Raw genomic sequence first — 24211 nt, 5'->3', positions numbered from 1 at the left:
AAGGTTGAATGATTTGCTCTGAAGCATCCTCTTGACCTCAAGGGCAGCACTTACCCCATTATGCTATGAATAGGGTCCAAATCTTAGATGATGTGACCTACTCTGATAAGGATGGAGAGAGCCTCAAACCTGCCTCTGGATTCTTGCTCGGATCTACAGGAGGTCAGTCCTACCTTCTTTAGACACAGGAAACTCATCCGCCCTAGGAGTATTACAAATGGCTAACTCCTGGAGCTAACAAGGGCAAGGTCTGCTCTGTGGAATGATTCCCATGTGGGTTGGTTCTACATGGAGGAAAAAAACAAAAACTCTTCATTGCCCCTAGCTCCATCTGAGGAATGCATGCTGCTAGAGGGGTGGAAAGGGAGGGAGATGGCTGGAGTAGAGGGCAGATGGCACAGAGTAAGGTAAAATACCTGGAAAAATAACTGAAAAACAGTTGGGCAAATAAAGTCATTCATCTATGAAAGAACACACTTTAACTTTTATTTAATCAGATTTTATTGAATTAGAATCTGTGCTCAAGATGAATTCTCAATGTGTGCGTAGTGAAGAGATACCAATGTCTGGCCATTTTGCAACTGAATGGGCTAGCAAGGCTTCAGAGGGCTCTCTTCTAGAAGGCTATTACATATCTAGGCTGTTTTTTTTTTTCAGGGTGAATTACTTTCTGCATTAAAAATAACTCACATGATGTAGCATCCTCCCAAAGGGAAATACTCCCATCCAGAGAATTATCTGATTCCTAACCCACCCTGAGGGGCCCCAGCTGCTCTTTCACCACAAGCATTTTAGAAATCTGATTTAATTCCAAAACAAAACAAACAAACAGAAAGAGTGGACTGAATAGAACTGTTTTGAATTTTTTTTCCTCTAAGTTAAATTTTTATACTTTTCCTCCAGCAAAGTTCTTTTGAAGGAAAGGGGAAAGGGAAAAACAATAAACAAAAAAACAACTCCACTAAGGGAGGAGCAGAGTAGATATCTTAAAGTTTCAAGTAGCTGAATATATAAGAACAAAGGTTACTGGGATATTCTCTTTACTCTTTGAAATGATGCTCTCTGCCTTCCCCTAACTCCCTTCTCTTTTCCATTCTTCCTTAAAGAATGAATACTGGTCCTCCTAGGAATCTACCCACCTTCATCTTAGATAGTAGTATTGAAGGGGTCCCTAAGGATGATCTATTTCTGCTCCCTTTATTTTATAGACAAGAAAACTGGAGGTCAGAAATTTGAAAATATTTGACCAAGATCATACAACTATTTAAGAGCAGAGTCAAGACTTGACCTCAGGTCTCCAGATCTCCAAAAGCTTTTGTTCAATTATATTGCATTCTACGATGGAACTTCTGGTGACCCTCTCCAGTTTTCCCAGAAGTATAGTTAGAGTGGGAATGCAACTCTGAAATGATCTAATCCAGTGGGTCAAAAGAGGGGCCATTAAAGCATCCCTGTAGGCTGCACAGTGACTTAGAACATCACATATTAACATTATCTGTGTTTTAATGTATTTTTGTGATTTCTCATGGACATTTCAATCTGTTATGGGCAGAGTATGGCAGAGTTGCTAGCCACAATGCATGTTTTTGACATTTCTGATTTAGTTTAATCTTTTCATTTTATATAAGGAAACTAAGGCTCACAGAGATTAAGCCACTTGCCTGATGTCACACACATGTGGCAGAGCCAGGATATGAATCCTCAGGTGACTAAGGTCTAGTACTGAGCCTTGCTGAATGCTACTTTCCTTGTTTATGAAATGAACCCCATGAAAAGGGCACCTCCTCCTTTGTTTTACCCTTAAAAATAAAAGGAATTGTATGATGCAGAAGGAAACCTCCAGTTTTGAGGACTTTCTCTGTCCTTCCTGTGTGGGAGCATATGAGAGTACTCTATATGTGCCTTTTATAACTTGATCTAGGATGAACCACTGAGACTTTCTGAAGGAGATATTCCAAAACCCTAATGGCTTCAATGTATTTTTTGGTGGACTTCGCAGCAGCACCAAGTAGAATGCCCTAAAAGAACTCCAGCCTTTCTATTTCACCATTCTCAGTCTCCAATCAATTGAATGATATTCTAGGATCAAGGGTTCCAAATGATTAATGTACGGTATTAATGTGTGAACACCTGATAAAATGTAATGCAAGAATAAACACATTATAGATACATGTAATATCTATCTATAGAATGTGAACAGAGATATAAAATAAATTAGCCTCATTTGGGGTTTGTCTCCTGTCACAGTACAAGCACATCATGTGAAGGAATGATATGATGCCAAAAAGCAAAAGGAAGACAGAGAGTTACCAAAAAGATAGGAACTCAGGATGGAGAGTTTTTTTGACAACAAATAGGTGGGCACACTGCAAAAGGGCTATCATCTGGATGTAGCTCAAAAAGCTACTGGAAGCAAGAAGTAAAAGATGAAAGAGTATTGGATGATAACCATTTTGCCCAACCTATTTTCTGCCAGTGGCTCTGTTGAGTTTCCATAATATGGACCCTCAAGAAGTCCCAGATTTTGAAGAGCAGTAAGATTCTTTAATTCCACTTGTCAGATGGGCATATTGACTGTCCACCCCTCTTCTTTAGGAGGCAGCTCCAGCAAGAAGCAGAATGTGAGTAGAGTAGAGCTTCCTTGAAAGGTGTCGTCCATGCTTTAAGATTGAAGAAAAGATAATAAATCTATATCTGGTCCTCTTCACCAAACTGAGTTCCAGAAACCCAAACTGCAGAGCTTCCATGGGTATATACCACATGTATATGTACTGTTACAACATCTGTTCGCTATAATCCCCTTGCTTTTGATGATCAGCAGGAAAATTCTAATATAAAGCTTTGGTTTTTCTCTCCATCTTTCATTCCTTTTTCCTCCCTTGAAATCTCTCTAAACAAATGATGGATTAAATGAGTCCAAATAGAACTAAATAGTTAGTTCTATTGATCGAATAGATCAATTAGAACAAGTCCTTTAGTAATTACCTTGGGAAGAGATACCTTTGAGGTTAATACATTGGCCTTTTCCTTCATCCTGGAAAACAGAGGCCTAAAGGATATAATCTACTCCCTTTTTTCTTGCATATTTCCTACTTTGCCAGGGAAAATTTCATATTAGGAAGCCAAATGAAAAATATACAGAAAAAAAGTTAATTGCCTATTATGAATAAAGCCTTTCTTGCCTACTCAGATTCTTGGCTGGGAATAATAGTATCAGCCAAGAATTGGAATACTACCTTTGGGTGACCACACCTTTAAATTAGGGTGACCACTTCTACAGAAGTATGAATTTAAGAGTTATTGTGGAGGCAAAAGGGACTTGGAGACAAAGAGGAAAAAAAAAAAGGGGAAGGATTACCTATTTTTGAGTTATAGGGTTAGAAGTCTTTGAATTACTTTATCTGGGTGCTTTGAATGAGTTCCCACCAATACTGGGAGCTCATTTACATGTCCAAACCAGTAAAATTCTAGCTGGCTTGGTAAAAGTGGCCACCCTTATCTAAAGGTGTAGTTCTTTAAATTTATGTGTATATGTGTATGTTTTTATTTTCTCACATTTTGTATCTTTCACTCCAGCTCATGCTTGCTCAGAAAAATCACCTTCATTCTGCCATTTTCCGCTTGGAGGGGGGCAGGAGATGGGAGGGCAGCTCATTGGGCAACTCATGCCCTTCCAACTTGACTTTGATGAGGTGGTTGGCCAGGGCAAACTCTTCATCATCCAGCATTCCATCCTTGTCAATGTCTGCCAGCTTCCAGATCTTGCCCAGTACGGTGTTGGGCAGCTTGGAACGTACCATCTCCTTTTTAGCATTGGCCCCTGTGATTTTGCCATCCACTGGGGACAGGGTATAGAAGATTTCGTCGTACATAGGCTTGTCCCTGGCCACCACCCATTCAGCATCATCGATGCCCTCACCAGCTCCTTCCCCATAGCCATGTCCAAAGGGGCCATGTAAGGTACCCTCAAAAGCTCCTCCCTTCACCATCTGGACTGGCCGCTGGGTCTCTTCCTGACGCACCAGCACCATAAGCTGCGCGATGTCATGAGCCAGCATGTCCTCCACTACCTCCAGCAACTTGTTCTTCAGGGGCTGGAATTTAGTAAAATCTTGGGCCTGTAGAAGGTCCTAAGAAGGGTAAGACAAGAAAGAGAAAGACAAAATGAATTCTGTTATTCCCTCTGATTAAGATAATCTTGGCCTCCCAAAGGCCACAGAGTGCTTACATATATATATCATGAATCTGCTTAATATCCCTTTGAAATAGTTAAATATCCTTTCCATTTTTAAAAATAGATTTTTATTTTCAATATATGCAAAGATAGTTTTCAACATTCACCCTTGCAAAACCTTGTGTTCCAATTTTTTCTCCCTCCCTTCCCCTCACCCCTTCCCCTAGACTGCAAGTAATTCAATCTATGTTAAAAACGTGCAGCTCTTCAATACATATTTCCACAATTGTCATGTTGTGCAAGAAAAAATAGATCAAAAAAGAAAAATAATGAGAAAGAAAACAAAAAGCAAGCAAACAACAATAACAAAAGTGAAAATACTATGTGGTGAAAGAGTTCCACAGAACTCTCTCTGGATGCAGATGGCTCTTTCCATTACAAGTCTATTGGAACTGGCCTGAATCACCTCATTGTTGAAAAGAGTCACATCCATCAGAATTGATCACATAATTTTGTTTTTGCTGTGTACAATGTTCTCTTGGTTCTACTTGCTTCACTTGGCATTAGCTCATGTAAATCTCTCCAGGCCCTCTTTGAAACCAGCCTGCTGATTGTTTCCTATAGAGTATTCCATAACATTCAAATACCATAACTTATTTAGCCATTCTCCAACTGATGGGCATCCACTAAGCTTCCAGTTCCTTAGCACTACAAAAAAGCATCCCCTCCGTTTTGTCACCATTACAGATGAGGAAACTGAGAAAGACTGAATTAGAGCAATTTATATAGTCACAGAATATAGTAAATAATGGTGATGGTAAATTTTTGTGACTTTTGGTAAGTGACATAATAGCTTTGGGTCTGAGTTTCCTTCTCTGTAAAATGGTAGAGGAATGGGTGGGCTGGATGATTTCTAAGGTCCCTTTCAAAACTAAATTTATGATCCTGTAGGAAAGGATATTTCTTAAATCTGGGAGCTCTAGTGTTCTGTGACATCAACTCTTGCCCCAAGATCACCATAAAAGTCAACAGGATCTAACTCAGGAGTTCAAAGATCCTTTTTTCCCTCCTCCACAATGACCTAAAAAGGTATGTTCAGGTTTTACATTTACCTGTCACCTTAAGAAGTCCTGAGTAAAGAGTAGTCTACTTGACTTTGTCCTCCCTGGCTTCAGCTGAGAGGCAGTGATAAAATGAAAACTTACAACTCCTGTTATGGCTGCTAGCCCAATACATATGTAAGTATGCATGGCATCTTAGGCCATTAGGAAGATATCACCATACAGAAAAATAGTCACAGTGTGATGAAAATCCAGGAAAATTTTAAGAAGTGCTGCCACATTTTGAGAGCAAGTGCTACCTTGGACATTCCTAACTTAGCTCTCCTGGGGTCTGGCTAACAAAATGTGATAGGAGCAGCTGATGTGATTTCATTTACCAAAAGGCAGAGGTTTAGCCCCAATGATAATTAAAATAACTGAGCTGAATTAGAGGGTTTCCTTTATCCCATCTAGCTGGAATAGTTCAATTCAATTCAATAAGCACTTCAACCTAACTTAGTCCAATGTTTGCCCCATTCAAATCAATCTTTCCATGAGTCTACTTTCCTCATGTTCTCTACTCAGTGAGTAAATAGAGGTTTACAGCAATATAAATGATACTTTCCATGTTAAGTCTTGTGGCAGCTGCTTTCACCAAAATCTCTTATTAAATCCTAACTAATTCTCAGAAATGAGTTCATAAACAGGTAAATATCTAGCCCTTCCATATCCTTTTCAGGAGAACCATTTTCTTTTTTGCCATGTATACAACAGTCCTGCATAATAGTGAACATGAAGAGCAGAACTCTGGAGGAGCTGTAAGTCCCAGGCTCAGTGATACACTGATGACCCAAAAGGCTTTTGTAATTCCACCCACTTCACAACAAGCAATGATTTCAACACTAAGATACTGAGAAACAAGTTGCCATCTGAAGAAAGTCTGGGAATATTAGGTTTCACAAATATATTAAAGTCCATGGATACTCACACCTACTTAAGTGTTAGAATTCTCAGAAATCCCCAAAATGGCACAGACTGTTGCCTTCAAGATAAAAAATTTCTGTATAGCTCTGTATATCCTTAATTTATATAGTTGGCTTTCTAATTCTATGTTCAGGCTCTTTCTGTGAAACCCTGCTAGCTTTTTTTTTTTTTTTTTTTTTTTTTTTTACATCTAATCTTCCCTCTATAATCTCAATAATACTTTCAATACTTTTTTTTTTTTTTTTTTGTCCTAGAGCCAGAATCCAGTTATGTTGGCTCTGCTGGATCCCTCACACTGGCTATTCACACAAGGCTTCAAAGGATATTCTCTGCTTACCTGCATCTTCTTCAGGTTGGGGAAGTCCCCAGGCGAGATCTGGTGCTCCCGCTCAATCCGTCCATAAATCTCTCCCAAATTGTTCACTAGCTCCTTCTTCTTGTTGTCTTTCCCAAACACAGATGGCATCTCTTTCTTTAGAGAGCTGATGATATAGGCGTGGACCTAAAAAGCAAGAGAGATTGAAGCCCATTGATTGAAGAGGATGAAAACCATTTCTCTCTCTCTCTCTCAATTTCTCTCTCAGTCATTCTTACCATCACTTTCTAAACATTCTCTTCTAACAACCAGTTGTTTTCTTCATCCCCTTACATTCTGCTTGCCCTGGTCTCATATCTTTTCACAATTCCAAATAGGACAAGAGATGGAGCCAGTGGGTCAATGCATTGTTTGCCTGATATGGCAACAAACTGGAGGCCAACACTCCAACAATATTCAATGGCTCTTGTGGTGAGGGCTCCCCAAACCAGGACTCTTTGACCCATTTGCCTACATAATTTTCTCAACCCATTCCCATCCCCACAATCCCCCAAGGGATGGGACATGCCTTGGCCAGACGGGCCCTCTTGATAAGGTCATTGAGCTTCCGAAGGGCTGCGTTCCTGGGTAGGCTCTGGATATCTCTAAAGAGGTCCTGCTCTTCAGCCTCGAAGAGCTTGCGGTTGTCTGGGATAAGCAGTGGGTGGGACCAAAAGGAGCCGATGTAGACCCGGATGACTTCGGGGGTATTGACGATCTTTCCTAGGGACCACATGAGGGCCCCGTACACTCTCATGAGCTGCTGTGTCTCAATCTGGTCAGCCTTGTTCAATACTACTCTCATTTTATCTTCATGGTTCTTCAAGGCCTTGATGACTTCAGAGAATTCATCAGAGATATCAAGTTTGTGGGCATCGAAGAGCAGGATGATGCGATCCACACGTTCTGCGAACCATTCCAAGACTGCAGCAAAGTCATAACCTGTGGGATTGGGACAGAGTTAAGAGAGAACAACAGAAAGGTTTGTCTGACATCGGGGAAAGGTCCAAAAATGGAACAATCCAAGCAAAAGTTTAGCCTGGTGGCCTGGAGTCAGGATAGCCGAAAGCATCAAACTCCTTTCCAATGGCCCTAGATTTGCATATCGATCTGAAAACCTTCCAAGAGAAGAACAAAGGATGAGGAGATGGAAGAGACCAACTAATCAAAACTTTTTATTTTACAGATGAGGAAGGGGAGTGACTAGGAGGGGATTTGAAGCCAGATCATCTGACCCTAGGCAATGTTTCTTCTCTTTCACCACTTACCCCCAATTCTATACTAGACTAACAAATTAGAGAGAGAGGACTAATTCTTACTGACTTAGAGACTGAATCTTAGAAATTATCTGGGAAAATATTTGTTCATCAAAAACATTCATTTATGATGATAGCTTAGGCTTTTGTTGTACTTTACAGTCACAAAGACCCTGCGGTATTAGGAGCATATGTATTTAGATGGACCTTGGCATTTAACTGATGAGTGAACTCTTTCAACCTCTAACTCTGCATCTTAAAAGTGACCAGGCCAGGGTACTGAAAAATCTGGTGACTTATTCAGCATGGTTCCACTGGGCCTCAAATTCATGTCTTTAGTCTCCGAGTACTAGGATTTTTTTTTTTTTTTTAATTGCATGAACCTATTCAGAGGAGAGGCAAGTAGATAACTCACTCGGCTTAGAGTCAAGAAAATCCGAGTTCAAATCCAGCCTCAGACACTCACTAGCTATGTGATTTGGGGCAAGTCATTTAACTCTTTGCCTCAGTTTCCTCATTTATAAAATGAGCTGGAGAAAGAAATGGCAACACACTCTATTCTATTTGCCAAGAAAACCCCAATTGGGGTCACAAATAATAGGATACAACTGAACAACAAGAGAAAAAAGAGGTGCTATTGTTACAGGATATAGAATCATAACATGGGGTCTGCAACTTTTTAAAAAAACATTTTGTTAACTGCATTTCAATATAAGTAGCTTCCTTTGGGATCCTATATATTTTATATGTTTAACAACATTATTCAGGAGTCTAGAATACCAAAGGAATTCATGATACCAAAAAATTAAGAATTCAATTACGGAAGATACTTAATTTCTTATGTCCATCAACTACAGTGAAACAGTGACATTTCCTAATGTACACCACAAAGAAACTTAGGCTAAACATTTGTTTATTGGAGCTTTTTGTTCTAATGTCAGATGCTACATGATATCAATCATTCCTATCTAGTGCTCTGATCATAGTGAGCTTGACTTAAAGAGACCCTAAGCAAGCAAGTGCTCTGCCAGCATCGAAAATCCCTTGGATCTGAGAAAAATCAAAACTGGAGAAAAGAAATTAAGGTCAATACCTTTGGGCAAGGTTTAGACCTGAGAAGGAATTGTGATTCTTTTAGCTATTACTGCATAGCACTAGCCTGATATTCTCACAAAGGTGGGAACTGTGTCTCTATATCTTCCCTAAAAGACAATAAATATCTTTTGATTGGTGTAGCGAGGGGCAGAGGAGATGACATACCCCAAAGAATCAAAACATGTTACCATCACTGGCTGAAACATTAAGTCAATAAGAGTCTGGCAGAGGCTGTTTCTGCCTGCAGACAGGCTAAAGGAGGCAAAGTGAGGGTTCAGATGGCTGCCTTGCAGCCTTGGAGGCTCACAGAGTCCTATCTCTCATTACAAAGCTTTCCTGGCTCATCCAGCCCAGATCATCCGTAATGGTTATTGTTCAGACAGAACCGACTCTGATAGCCCCACACAGACCTGCTTTGTCTCCAGATGTCATTCCCCAGACAGCAATATCAGGAGAGTCTTAGGAGCCCAGGAGCATTTTTTCCCCATGCTGGTTTGTATACAAAAACTCCTGGGGCTTTTCTGTATATACTTCAAGCAGGAGTCAAAATATTACCATCATTTAGGGAAGAGATGTTTCAGAAGCAAAATGAGAATGCTAGCTCTCTGAAGTCCCCCAGAGATCATTAATGATTTCAAAAAAGCTGTGAGAACTCCAAGTGGCACAAGAAAGAAATATCCTATCTGAGGATTAAAGAACTCCCAGAGGAAGAAACTCCTTCTCTCATGCAAATTGGCACCCTTTCTTCAATTTCTGGCAAGACAGTTATCTGGGGTATGGAAGAGTTAAATGACTTGCCTGGAGTCACAAAATTAAAAAGCAGAACTAGAAGCTGCACCTGGCAGGCCTCTTCTGAGACTATTTCTTTATCCACTATGGCTACTTGTCAAGAAGAATAAAATCAACATAAAATGAAAATAAGAGATGGGTTGGTCAATTATTTTTCTTTTTTGTTTTTCTGTAAGGCAATCTGGGGGTTCAATGAATTGCTTGGGGTCACACATTCAATTGCCTCCTGATTATTAGATTATATAATTATTATTTAATCAGCAATGATACAATTAAGGGCTTGATGTATTGTTTTGTTGATTTCCATATTTATGAGGATGAAAAATATTAAAACAGATTAAACATGAATTTTTTAGGGGAAGAATCAGTTACTATATGGCTGAATGAAATGTTTTCAGATGTTATCATCTTTGGTTTTTGATGGTATGGTATCTAGTTATGCATTTGTATGTATGCAAAAGTATGGATATATATGCACTTATTGAATGCTTTCCAGAACAGCAAAAATCACAGAATCTTAGAACTGGAAGAGTTAATTAAATTCAGTGAATTTTGGCAGGACTTTAGTTCTTCTCATTTATTTTTTGAGTCACAGTGGCTAAAGTATTTGACTTGGAGTAAGAAGGACCTAAATTGGAATCCTACCCCAAAAAGTGTTCTCATCTTTGAAACAAGGATAATAATAACTACTTCTGGGGGCTGCTATTGGGACCAAATGAGGTAGTATATGTATAAAATGCATTGTGAGTTTTAAAAACTTTCATAAATGTCAAGAATTATTATTATTTTGATTATTATTATTTTTCAGATGAGCACATTGAGGCCCAGAGACATAAGTGATTTAACTATACAGAGACTTTTGAGATGTCTTATAGTGTTTTTATTTTTGCAATGCACACATATATAATTGTACACATGTATGTATATATCCACACATGCATGTAAACATATATATGAACAATGCACGTAACATACATACACATGACTACATATACACACTGCCATGCAAAACACACAAGAATATGCACATATGTGCAGCACACAATGCACAAACACAGAGACATACATGTGATTGTACACATACATGACAGCAATGCACATAACATACAGGCACACATTATAAGCATATAGCATATGCATGCAATGCATGCACATGTATATACACACATGCATGAACACATTCATATAACACAATGTGCAAGAAGATGTATGTACACACATGGACAATGCATAGCAACATACATGCATATAGTGCATATACACATGTGTACATGCATACAAACATGCACATAGTACACAAGAATGCATACACATATGTGCAGCATACAGCACACACATGCACTGTGTATGCATAGTATGTGAACACATGCACAGCACATGAAGAATACACATTGTGTGGTGTGATGCATGCTTGTAAACATACGTGAGCATCTACACATGTATGTGAGCATGTGTGTATGACACACACAAGAATACACATTACATTGTATCACACATTTATATGCATACAATGTAGATACAAATGTACAAATGTATGCACACATATATGAATATATATCACAATACATATATTATATGTGCAGTATACAACTCATATACCTACATATAACATATCTATGCATATGTATGTATATATACATGCATGCATGAACATATATTTATCTATAGGTGCTATTATCTCCAGTTTACAGATGAGGAAACAGCTGTAGGACTTCTATGATTGGAATAGATTTCTTGTTATCCTGTCTCTAATCCCAGCTACTACCTGGGGTACTAATTCAGGGCAGCGAGGTAGTACAGTGAATAGAGCCCTGAAATCAAGAGGACCCAAGTTCAAATTTAACCTCAGACACCTAGCTGTGTGACCCTGGGCAAGTCACTTAACCCCAGTTGCCTCAGGGAAAAAAAGAAAAAACTAGTTACTACCAGGGATGTAGGTGCTACTGTTATTGCCATTCAACAGTCCAGGAAAATAAGATTGAACGAGGGTGAATGAGATGAAGTGAAATCTCTCTGGACAGTTGTAAAAATCGAGTAAGGCTTCATCTACTTCAGAGTTGGAGTAGGCCTGAAGGACTTTGAGCATTGATTCAAGGGCATAATTCCTGCTATCCTCCCATGACACAAAATCCTCCCTATTTCAGTCAAATATGGGCAATTATGTACTTTTTGGTCAAGTTCAATGTCGTGGATAGATCTCGCTTAGAATGTAAGACTCTCAGCCAATGAGGATGAAAGTCAGTGGTGGGAGGAGTGTCCTCCCTATTTCAGTCAAATATGGGCAACTATGAACTTTTTGGTCAAGTTCAATGTCATGGGTAGATCTCGAGTTTAGAATGTGAGACCCTCAGCCAATGAGGATGAGGGTCAGTGGTGAGAGGGGGTTTTAGGGATTAAAAGTGCTGTCCTGCCCACAGGAGGCGCTTCTTTTCTTCGATTGTCTGCTCGCAAGAATGTACAATAAACTTTGCTTTTCTCTAGAGTTCTCTCCAGCTTTTTTTTATTAAATGGTGTTCCCTCACCAATTCATACCACACAAGGTTAATGTCTGAGGAGGATTTAAACTCAAATATAACTCTCTCCAAGTACCCAAAGAGTTTCTTCCTTTACTTCAGTGAAAACCAACATAGTAGAAGGTAAGTCTGTAACTCTTACAGTTACAGTTACAAAACTGTCAGTCTTGTAACTATTACAAGGTAGATTTAAAATAGTTTGACCTTTGAGATCAAAGGTGGAGGTTGAGGGCGGGGTGCTCTTGGACAAAGCAGCTGGGATGAAACAGGTCATTTCAGAGGACACAAACCAACTTGGGCAAAAGCAGAATAGTCTTGGGCTTGGTGGAGGCTAGTAAATTGTAATGTATATTATCTAATCCTTTCAAGCCCACCAGTTCTGAATGGATCCAGATAGTAGTAAGAATTTTAATAGCAACTTAATGTCTAGGCTGCTTTTCTTCCAGAAATTGGGAGGGCGTTTTCACTAGGACAGGATCCACTGCAAGGGTTGAGAAAATCTACTTAGTTCTAATGGCTCTGAGGATAGGGAATGTTTGAGGTGTGTGTGTGTGTGTGTGTGTGTAACAACAAGCATACAATGCCAAAGGCTGAGCAGACTTTAAGTAAATGCTTGTTGAATTGAACTCCCTGATCCTATATTAGCTGTGTAATTTCTTTGGGCCTCAGTTTTTTTCATTTGAAAAATAAACAGGTTGGGCTTCTGAGGCCCAAAGCTATGATCCTCTGGTATTCATTCTGCTTCCTCCCAACTTTTACATGGATTTCTCAACCAGGGACCCAAGGAGTCTTTGAGAGGAGAAGGTACTTTTTTCCATAATATAGCCCATGGTGACCCAACTAACTCCTGTTGCAGCAAAGCTGATCATTGCCAAGCATATTTACTAGCTTCAAGTTGTCCATGCTCCAACCAGCTGGGGGCAGGAGATCTGCCACCCTGATCTGTTACAGGTCAGCTATATCCTATTTTTAAACTTCCCTCAGCAGAGATAAGGGGCCAAGGCTACTCTAAAGTTCTGGAAGCTGTCCAACAGAAATGCTGTCCCTCAGAAGGTGCTGAGGCAACCTGAAGTACTCAGAGGGAGCTTCTGCATCCTGGAAGGGACCTTTGTATTATTCAGTCATTTTTCAATTGTGTCCGACTCTTCATGATCCCACTTGGGCTTTTCTTGGCAGAAATACTAAAATCATTTGCCATTTCCTCTTCTAGCTCATTGTATGGATGAAGAAACTGAGGCAAAAAGAGTTAAGTGATTTGTTCAGGGTCAGCTAGTAAGAGTCAGAGGCCAGATCTGAACTTGGGAATGTGAGTCTTCCCAGCCTCAGGGATGGCCTTCTACCCACTGAGTGACTGAGCTGGAAATGACCTTAAAGGTCATCTAGATGGGGAAATGAGATCCAAAAAGATGCCTAATATCACCCAGGGAGTAGTCTAAATTCAGATCCTCTGACTCTCCAATGGTCTTCTGTGCTTCCCCCTTCACCAAATGCAATAAGTTATTGGCTTGGTGGGCTACGGTTCTGATGCCTCTGGATAGTTTCAGCATACAGCAGTGATTCTGAGATTTCAAAAACTCTGGCATTGGAATTTTTTGGAGATCTACTTGAAGGTGGCTGGTGAGGGTTAATTCTCTGCTTCAGGTGTTCCTACACTGGTCTGTGTCAAAGACAGAGAGAGGACTGGAAGGGAATGGAATGACAGTCCCCACCCCAACTCCTTTTAAACTTCACACAGAACTTTGTTCAGATATAGCCCCTATAATTCACTTATCTTTCTATCTATTATCTTGTGTTATAGGTATTTATTATTTACACTTATGTATTCAGTATTTGCTGAGCAGAAACTATGTACAAGACAGACACAGGGTAGAGTCATGGGTAAGGAAGGACCCCTGGAATCTAGAACACCTGGTTCCAAGCCCTATATCTAATACAAACTGGATTATGACCTGGGGCAATCCATTTAACCTCTTAGTATCCCAGGGAATGCTCTCATAGATACATTGCACATGGTTGAAGACGTGTTTTGAAGGAGAGAAATTCTTTACCAGGAGGTCATGCTTACACCAATGAAATCACAAATGAATTCAAAACAACACAAAAACATTGTTAGGTTCTATTTTAGAAGCTATGGACAGCAAGAAAAAAAAATCACCAGAGTTAACATTAACATCCTCTTATGAAAAAGGAATTTCCTAAATTGAAAAGGGAAAAACACCTCTGGGCCTGGTATAAAGGACTGGAGAAACTGCAAATTAGACATTCTACCTATTGGAAGAGAGAGGAGGCTTTGGAATTCAGACTGCTTAATCTAAAGCTACTGGATGGCCAATGGATGATTCCAGACCTTTTAATTTGCCAGGATGGGCTCAAATGTCCCTTACCAAAACAGAAGGCAAAAAGAAATGACTGGCAAGTCTCCATAGCTGAGGTAAAGGGAAGAAGAAAAACTTAAGAAAATACCAGGTCAGCACTGCCTGACTGCAAGAATGGAAATTTGCCTCTTACTTAAAAATAGCTCCATGTAAACACCAGTTCCTATCAGGATCTGTGGTGAAAGAACTTTAAGAATCTGATTTTTGGAGAATCATTGTGGAATAATACCATTAATATTGGACCAAGATTCAGAAGACCTGGGGCCTAATTAGTTACCAGCTGTGTGACACTGAGTTAGATATTTGCTCATCTGGATTATTTTTTCCTCATTTATAAACTGAGGGAAGGATGTTCTCTAATCTGAGAGTAGAAGCAATTTACTGGAAGCTGGAAGAAGGTCAAGAATAGTGAATAGGAATTTTGCAGTAATACACATGCGTAGTGAGAAAGACCAATATGGCAGCCAAAAAATGAATACCACATTCAGCTGTCTCAGGGGAGTCATGGCTTTATTCTAAGTCCATTAGTCAGACCACATGTAGGGCACTGACACAATGAGGTGGGTCTCAAGAACATATCTTGTGAAAATCAATGGAAAAAGATGGGGATTTTAGCGTAGAGAAGACTGGATGGGTGGGGGCAGAAGAAGGGATAAAACCTATTTTCTAATATCTAAAGCAATGGTATAAATTGTAAAGAGGAAAATTTTCTAGAAAAAAATGTCATAATAAATAAAACTTTCCCAAAGTGAAATGAGATGGGAGATGGTGGATTTGCCTTTCTTGCAAGTCTTAATGCAGAGAACAGATACTTGTTGGATATGTTGTATTGGGGATTTCTTTTGTATATAAGTTATATGTAAATACCATGGACCTTTCCAACTCTCAAATTCTATAATCCCATACCCTCTTGTGTTTGATATATAGGAAGCATTTAATAAATGATGAATAAATGAACAGAACAGATGAATGAAAAAATCTAGTACATTTAATAAGTACTATTTGGGCTGCTTGAAAAGCACTAGACCAAACAAGATAACTTACCCAAACTGTGCAGCCATCACTGACCTATACTCAAATCCTCTGCCTTTAAAGGTACCAGAGAACTAGAAACAAAGCTTGTCTAATGCTCAGCTGCAGGAAATGAATGAGGTTTTACAGTCACCAATTTTTCATCTGACTTCTTCCCACACACTGAGAAATGGTCTGAAGATATGTGGAAAAACGCCAACCATTACCTTAATCTGCATGATACACATTATACTCTGAAAATAGTTTTCTAGTTTTCATCTACATTATTTTATTTGGATCTTAGAACTGCCCTCTGAGATAAGTATTAGTAACTTTAGTTGGTGGGCAAAGAAACAAGAGACACAAAGAGGAATTGACTTTGTTTAAGGCCAGGAAAGGCCTGGCTCTTAGTTAGACAGGTAGTAAATAATGAAAGCACAAGAATCTCCTTCCTGCTCCAAGAAACTTTCCTTCTCTCCTATTTCTTCTCCCCATCTCCAAATTAGAAGTGATGCTTCTTCTCAAACATTTATTAAATACCTACTATATGCTGGAGTTCTCTTAATTGACCCGAGTCCTCTTAACTCAAAATTCTTAGTTTGGAGTTGACTCCATAACATAATAACCCCACAATACAGAAAATCAGCATGGGACATTGGAAAGAGTGCTGAACCAAGAGCAATTAAAGAATTGGATTTAAATCCTACCTTGAACACTTATTAGCTGTGTGACCTTGAGTTAAGAATGAGCATTTCTCCTACTTTCCTCATCTACATCTACAGATAATATTACCTGTTGTACTTATCTGATAGGGTTCGTTGTAAGGATCAAATGTAAAGAATTCTGAAAAATTTAGCCTCCTATGTTGAGATGTCAGCAAAGATTTCTGTATAATAATTGTATTTGCACATGTTTCCAAAGGACAAGAAAGCAAAGAAAAACTATGATCTGCTTTAACACAATCATGGATCCACCAAAGAAAGAACCTCCTTATAACTACTTAACAGAGGTGGGAGACTAGTTATATAGAATGTTGTATACATTGTTAGATTTGGTTGATATATTGGTTAATTTTTTTAAACTGCATTCCTCCCTCCCTCTAAACCTTCCCCTTCCCCTCCATCCCCAAGATGACTTAATGCAGAGAACAGATACTTATTGGATATGTTGTATTGGGGATTTCTTTCGTATGTAAATTATATGTAGATACCATGGATCTTTCCAACTCTTAAATTCTATAATCTCATACCCTCTAGTGCTTGATATATAGGAAGTATTTAATAAATGATGAATAAATGAACAGAACAGATGAATGAAAAAATCTAGTACAGATGACTTTCTAGGAGAGAAGGGATAAAGAAGACACTGAATAACTCAAAGTAATGTAAAAATAAAATATCTCTATAAAACTTAAATACATAGATTCTTGTTGAACAAATGGTCCCTTTCCATGATAGTGTACTGCTTTTCTAAGTTACAGAGCTACACAAATGCTGACCTGAATCTCTTCTGTCTTCTTACTGAGTGAGATGTTGGGAGGAGAATAAGGTCTAGAGCTCATCTAGAACCCATATAATCCAATCCCTTCATTTTACAGATAGAGGACTTAGCCACAGAAATTATGCACCCTAAATCACACAGTGAATAAACGACAGGACCAGAACCTATATTTTTCTTACATGAATTCTGCACTCCCACCATTGCACCGGTGAATGTGTCAGGAAATCTCAGGCTTCTCTTTAGTTATGATATTTATGATAAAAATATGCCACAGATCTTTCTTCAGTTTTTCCATTCATAAATTGAGGTAAACTACCAGACTCAAAGTGAAATGAGGTTTCCACCAGTCTCCTTACTTCTAGCCTTTCTCTCACACCAATCCATCCTCCAATTTGGTTGCTAGGATGATTTTTTAATGGGTCAGATCATGGCATCAGCTCAAAAGGCTCCAGTAGCTCTAATACCTGCAGGATCAAATATAACTAGCTCCTCAGTATATCATTTAAAGCTCTTTATAACTTAAAATTTTCCTACTTTTCCAGGTTTCACATACTTGGCCCCCCTCCACACAATGTAGGGTCTAACTATCCTGACCTACTTGCAGTTCTTTGAACACCCCATCTCTTATTTCTATCTGGTCCTAATCTCTCTCCTGAGCTCAGTCTTGTACTACCAATTATCTCCTGAACATTGGACAGGGTCAGTATTCTATAAGCATTTCAAATATTAATGCATCCAAAACAGAACTCATTATCTTTCCTTCCAAATTCCTGACTATCCTGAGCTCTACCATCTTTTCTGTCACTCAGGCCTGCAGCTTAGAGTACTCAGTCTCACTCACCTCAAATAACTAATCTGCCAACATTTTTTTTAACCTTAACATCTGCCCCTCTCTCCACTCAGGTCTAGTATAGGTCTTCAACACCTCATACTTGGTCTTCTGGTCATTCTCCTCGACTGAATCCATCCTCACTTTACTCCATCCCAACCTCTACTCAGCTAAAAAATATATTTTAAAAGCAGGTTATCCTATAAGCCATGAAGTAAACATCTGCTTAAAGTTCAGAGTAATTCACCTCAAAAGGAATTGATTTTAAATATCTAGAAACTGCTTGAGGGATCTGAGGACACGAAACAAAGATTGAGCTTGCCTACTCACTTGGTTATCTAAAGAATAAAACTAGGGGCAGCTTAAGTAGTGCAGTGGATAAAGCACCAGCCCTGAAGTAAGGAAGACCTGAGTTCAAATTTGGCCTCAAACACTTAATACTTCCTAGGTGGGTAACTCTGGACAAGTCACTTAATCCCAATTGCCTCAACAATAAAAATAAAATAAAAGTAAAAATATTTGGCTTCAGATGAAATTCCTGACAATTTCTTAAAACTAGTCCAGAGTTCAAAGGACTCCTTTCCTGAGGTTGTGGGAAATTCCATATTAGAAATGCTCAATAACCCTGGCCCAGGACAAGGTCTAGCCTTTATACCCCTTCCACCTAAGCTCCACCACTCCCTTCCAAGTAAGATCCCTAGGACTGGGTCTTTCCTAGAAGAAAAGGACAGAACAGACCTCACTGTTAGCAACAAAAGTCCCTCTCCTCTCTTCCACACTTTCTCCCTCTCCCAACCCAGTCAGTATCCCTCGCACATTTATGTGCTCTGCATGGGCCACACTGTACATATATATCAAGTACTCTGCACTTTTCTGCCTTCACCCATTACCAGAAGTCTTGGTCAGTGAAACTGAACACTCACCTACCCAAACTCAAGCCAAGAAGTCTTCCTGCCTACATCTAGACCTTTTAAGAGTTCCCTCAGGTCACCTCCCAAAGGGGTGGTCACAGGAATACTGGAGCATAACCAACACTTTCCTCGGGAAGTTTCCTGGAGGGAACCAAAATGTCACCAGGAGATAACATTCACCCCATTCATAGGGCCCCAAACTGAAGCATGGGCAAGAAGAACTGATTAGGGGCCTAATACAAACTGGCCAGGCTGGTTCTGCCAGTGGGCTAAGTAACACAGAATAAATAGAGCCAGGAGTGCAGGAGGACTAAGAAATGGATTCCTGTCTTTTCAATGGAAAGGCAGGTTTCTTTGGCAAACTGAGGAGGGGAGAAGGATAAGGAGGGGCACTGTATCAACACAAAACTTCTCTTTCAGTTTGTGGTCCCAGCAATGTCAAGCTTTATTCAGATCAAAGGTTCAAAGATGTTTAGTTGTTTTTGTTGTTGTTGTTGTTAGACTCATTCCTTTTGTTTCTTTATGGCTGTGTGTGTGTGGGGGGGGGGAGGGTTAATTTCCTTCCATACTCACCATGACTCCAGCAATTAAAAAATAATAACCATCTACTGAGATACTCACAACAGCATCCCCAAGGCAGGAATATTGTGGCAGCATCCAGGTTCTCAGGATGCACTTATAACTTGGGCCATCTTTGCCAACAGCCACATTTGTGGTCTGGATCCGGGCCAGGAAGAGGATATTCTGGTGTGATAACTGACTCTTGGATCCATTATCTCTTCCAGAAAGCAGAGGGAGGGGGACCTGCTAGGCCTAATCAAATTCTAGAAGGCTTGTGGGTGCCAGACAAGAAACAGAAGAATTTTAACCCTAAGATCAGGGCTAAGCAATGGCCATGGAAAGGTTGGTTTGGGTTAGGTCAGGAAACAGGGGGGGTGAGCTGGAGGGAAAGAATCCTTGGTATAGACAAGGCAGGAAGAAAAAAAATAGCTAACATTTACATAGTGCTTTTCAATGTGATTTACATATGTCATAGTTTGATCCCCTTCCAATAACCTTGTTGAGTTAATGCTATTATTATTCCCATTTTACAGATCAACCAATATACATTTATTAAGTATCTTTCTATGTTAGGTCCACTGTTAAGTACTGGGAGTATAAAAAAAGGAAATGAGAGTACCTGTATTCAAGGAGCTTACAATCTAATTGAGTTTAGGAGGGTTTAGTAACTTGCCTAGGGTCATACAGTTAATAAATGTCTGACACAAGTTTTCCTTACTTCAATGAAAGGGAGAGGAATAGAAAAGAAAGAAGAAAGAAAGAGGAAGAAGAAAGAAGAAAAGAAAGAGGGAAGGAAGAGAGGGAAAGAAGGATAGAACAGAAGAGAAAGGAAGGGAGGAAGGGAGGGAGGAAGAAAAAGAAGAAAGAAGGAAGGAAGGGAGAAAAGGATAGAACAGAAGAGGAAGAAACAAAGAATGGGAGGGAGAGAGGAAGAAGAAAGAAGGTAAGGATAGAATGAGGAAAGAAAAGAAAAAAGAGAGAAAGGAGGGAAGAAGAAAAGGAGGAAGCAAGGAGAAAGGAGGGGAAAAAAAAGGATGGGACTAAATTATGAAAGAAATTCAAACTGAAAGGTTTTCTTCTTGAATTCCACAAAGATGAAGATATGTGTAGAAGCCATATCTAAAGAAGGGAGAAAAATATGATAACTTTACATATCCAGAGAAACTGGAGACTGGTTTCCTCAGGAAAGGTATATTACAGACTTTACTCTTTTTCTCTCAATGTAGAAGGACATAAAGCAGGGAAAAAGAGACTAGGAGATCAGAGGGATAAAGGGAGAATCTCATGGTAGGTTACACTGAAGAATCAAGAAGTCATTGTTTTAGCTCTCAGTAACCAGTTACCCCGAACCACTGACAAAACAAAGTGGGGTGGTACCAACCAGTTGAGTCCTTCTCTAGACCCTCCAACCTCTCCAGCCTCTCCCTACCCACCCAAACAAATCCCCCAAAGTCCTATAAGAAGCAAAGACTGAAGAACACCCCAAGCCAGAGGTTCTTCTGTCACATGCAAACCCAGGTATTTAGTCTAGCCCGAACTACAACTCCATCTGATAGACCAAAATTCACCATTTTTAGGTCTCCTTCAATCTCTTACAATCTTTTCCCTCCACAAAGAATTACCTCATAGTTGTATTTGTATACCTAGTGTCTGCCACAGTGTTTAATAAATGTTTATTCAATTGACTAACAAGCATTTATTACACACCTACTAGGTTTCAAGCTCTGAGTTATGATGCTGGAGCTACAAATACAAAAGTGAGACAATCCTTGCTTTCAAGAAGCTGACATTTTAATGGGAACACAAGACATTTAAGGGGAATGGTGGCCAGGGAAGATAGTTTTGGTTTGGGCAGTTTTAGGGATGACGAAATGAGCCACAGGGCAATCAATTGTTATGCCCTTTCCAACAGCAATGGCACTATTGATTTGATTAGAATTGATTATATTTTATAATTTATACATTTGATTATATTGATTTTATATATTGATCTATACATATATATATTGAATAAATATCAACATATATAATTATAACATATAATATTTGACTATATTGATTTATTATTGACTTATTTGGCAGAGAAAGAATTTAATTTTGGACTACTGAAGTTTGAAAAAATGCAAGAGATGATCTCATCTAACGCTCTTGTTTTATGAATGAGCAGACTAGGAGGCCCAGGGAGATAAAGAGATTTGTCTAATATCACACTGCTATTTTATCCAATATAATGCTACTCTGAAATCCTAATCTAGATCTCTTTAAAGATTCAGAGACCTAGGTCTTTTGAATCTTTATGAGTACTCTGTCAAAGAAAGAGTTTCTCAGAGATACTCACAAATTCAAATGTGCCTTTTCCAAGTCATTCAAATTAAAAGGCACCAAGCCTGTCTCATACTTCTTAAGAGACACTGGGTTGTACATTTGCTAAGTTGTTATTTCTCAGTTAGGGCTACCACACCACTTTGGGATGGGATGAGTCACAACTATTGGCAGAAGTGTTACAAATTCTACCGGTTTGAAGTAAGGCTGGGGAGTAGGAGGAAGGGTGAGAAAACCAAAAGGAGAGGCTAAAAAGCAAAAAATAAAAATAAAAACAAAACCCCAAAGAGCTACCCAAGCTGCTATGAGGTCAGAGAGGCTATGTGCTAGAGAAAACATCAGGGTATACCTCCAAATGGGCATCTATACAGGCAGCTATAGCCCTCCTCTGCATCTGGACAGGAAAGGAGAGAAAGCATGATGAGATAAAGATAAGGTACCCAGAAGAGAGACATGGTCTTAAAATTCTCGGAGCCCACACATCAGGGTAGAGATTCGCTTCCCTTTGTCTCCTGTAGCAGCAAGCCATGGGGGGGAGGGGAAAGGCCTACATTTCCCTATTCAGGCAAGGACAATAGCTGAGCTGAGCAAGAGGAGATAAAGAATGAAGGGGAAATAAAGACAGAGGGAGAGAAATGTAATCCTCTAATCTCCACAGCTTTTTCCAGTTTATCTAAAGCACTCTTTTGGCATTAGATCATAAACATCAGTCTACTTGTTGTCCATTTTACAGATGAAAAAAACTCAGAATCATAGGGCTTTTAGGTAGGAGCTGAACTCAGGTTTCCTGAATGCAAGCCCATTGCTCTGTCCACTTTGTCATCTAACTTGGGAGAAGAATAGGAAATGAAGTAAAGAGGAGAGAAAGGAAAAAATCTCTGGCAACCCAAAATCTGCAGACAAAGTAACAACTAGGAATTTATGAGCATGGGAAAAGTATCACACATGGTAAAGGAAGCCAAAGACAAAGACCAGGGAGAGGAAGGTCATTTTTAACTTAGGATAGTTTCTTACCAACTAAGTCTTAAGCTCTGTCATTTCTTTGCTGTTGAGGAATTGAAACAAAGTGCTGTCAGCACCTTTTAAATTTGACACCCTGGGTCAAAGTCCAATCATCCCCACCCTAGTTATCACTGGAGGCCCAAGAACAGAGGGTTTAGCCAGATATTGCTACACCTTATAGTACACACAAAGTCACAATAAAATTGGAGAATATGAAAATCCTAGCTCCAATTGTTGAGATTTCTCCCCACTCTCCCACCAATAAAAGTATCATAGCTCTATTATAGCCCATTAGTCCAATGTTCTCATTTAACTGAAGAGAATGAGGTCAAAATAAAAGTGACTTGTCCAAAATTGCACAGGGATTAAGTGTCAGAAGCAGGAATTTAAACCTGTGACTTTATTGTTCGGGACTCTTCCTATAGTCTCTCACAGATTCAGCTTCCTCATTCAGGGATTGGACTGGAGAGTCTCTGAGGTCCCTTCTGGCTCTGAGTGTCACATCCTAGGAGCCCAGGACTCCAAATTCTTTCTAGTGCACCACGCTCACCACTTACAAGTTTTATGTGCCCAAGAATTACTCCCTGGATTTCAATTAGTGCCAAAGTTCTGAAAAGGGAGGTGTCAATATAAGAAAGACCTAGAATGGGCCCCTATGCCATTTTCCCTTTGCTAGAATTTAATTTACCCTCTCCATAATGGAGAAGGGTGGGTGGGGTAGCATTCTGGCTGGATGTCTCTCCATAATGGAGAAGACATCCAGCCAGAATGCTACCCCACCCACCCCCTTCACCCACAGTATGACAGTATTCAAGAGAGGAAAGGAAAAAAGAAAGAAAACAAGCATTTATTAAGCACTTACTATAAGCCAGACACTGTGCTAAGTGCTTTGTGAAATATAATCTTATCTGATCCTTACAACTCTAGGATGTAGGTGCTATTGTTACCCCCATTGTACACTGAGGAAACAGATTAAGATGCTTTGCTAGTAAATAAATCTGAAGCCAGATTTTTTAACTCAGGAATTCCTGATTCCAGGCCCAAGGTTTTTTACCACTGTTGAATCTAGCTGCCAGTCTGCATAAAGTGAAAAATTGTTTCATTTCATTTATTTATTTATTTGCTTTTTTTTTTTTTTTTTTTTTTCTGAGGCAATTGGGATTAAGTGACTTGCCCAGGGTCACACAGTCAGGAACCGTTAAGTGTCTTATGCCAGATTTGAATTCAGGTTTTCCTAACTTCAAGGTTGGTACTCTATCCACTACGCTATGTAGCTGCCCCAACAATTTATTTTTTAAGTAAGTATCTTCTCCTAACCCGGTCTTGAAATTCTCACCTCTCCTCTCTCCTTAATGATCTTAGAACTCTTTCTTAATGGAGAGTGTTCAAGGATGCAGACATAAAAAAGAAGAGATAAGTGGGAAAGAAAGAGGGAAACAGGATCTACCCCGCTAATATACTCAATATTTTTCTACTCTACTATGAAGACGTTTC

General features: G+C 39.4%; 1 protein-coding gene across 1 annotated transcript in view; it reads right to left on the bottom strand.

Annotated features, from left to right (window-relative positions):
* Positions 1–477: 477 nt before the first annotated feature.
* The window catches only part of EHD3 (EH domain containing 3), a 54892-nt gene continuing 31158 nt past the window's right edge, over positions 478–24211 (bottom strand). The window contains exons 4-6 of the mRNA XM_074288128.1: positions 7083–7495; positions 6536–6700; positions 478–4130 (exon numbers count right to left, since the gene is read on the bottom strand). Of these exons, the coding sequence (XP_074144229.1) occupies positions 3603–4130; positions 6536–6700; positions 7083–7495 (1106 nt within the window). The 3' untranslated portion in view covers positions 478–3602. The remainder of the gene's footprint in view (positions 4131–6535; positions 6701–7082; positions 7496–24211) is intronic.

The sequence above is a fragment of the Sminthopsis crassicaudata genome, chromosome 2 (genome assembly GCF_048593235.1).
Source record: "Sminthopsis crassicaudata isolate SCR6 chromosome 2, ASM4859323v1, whole genome shotgun sequence".
Classification (NCBI taxonomy): Eukaryota; Metazoa; Chordata; class Mammalia; order Dasyuromorphia; family Dasyuridae; genus Sminthopsis; species Sminthopsis crassicaudata.
This window is presented reverse-complemented; position numbering and strand designations above follow the sequence as displayed.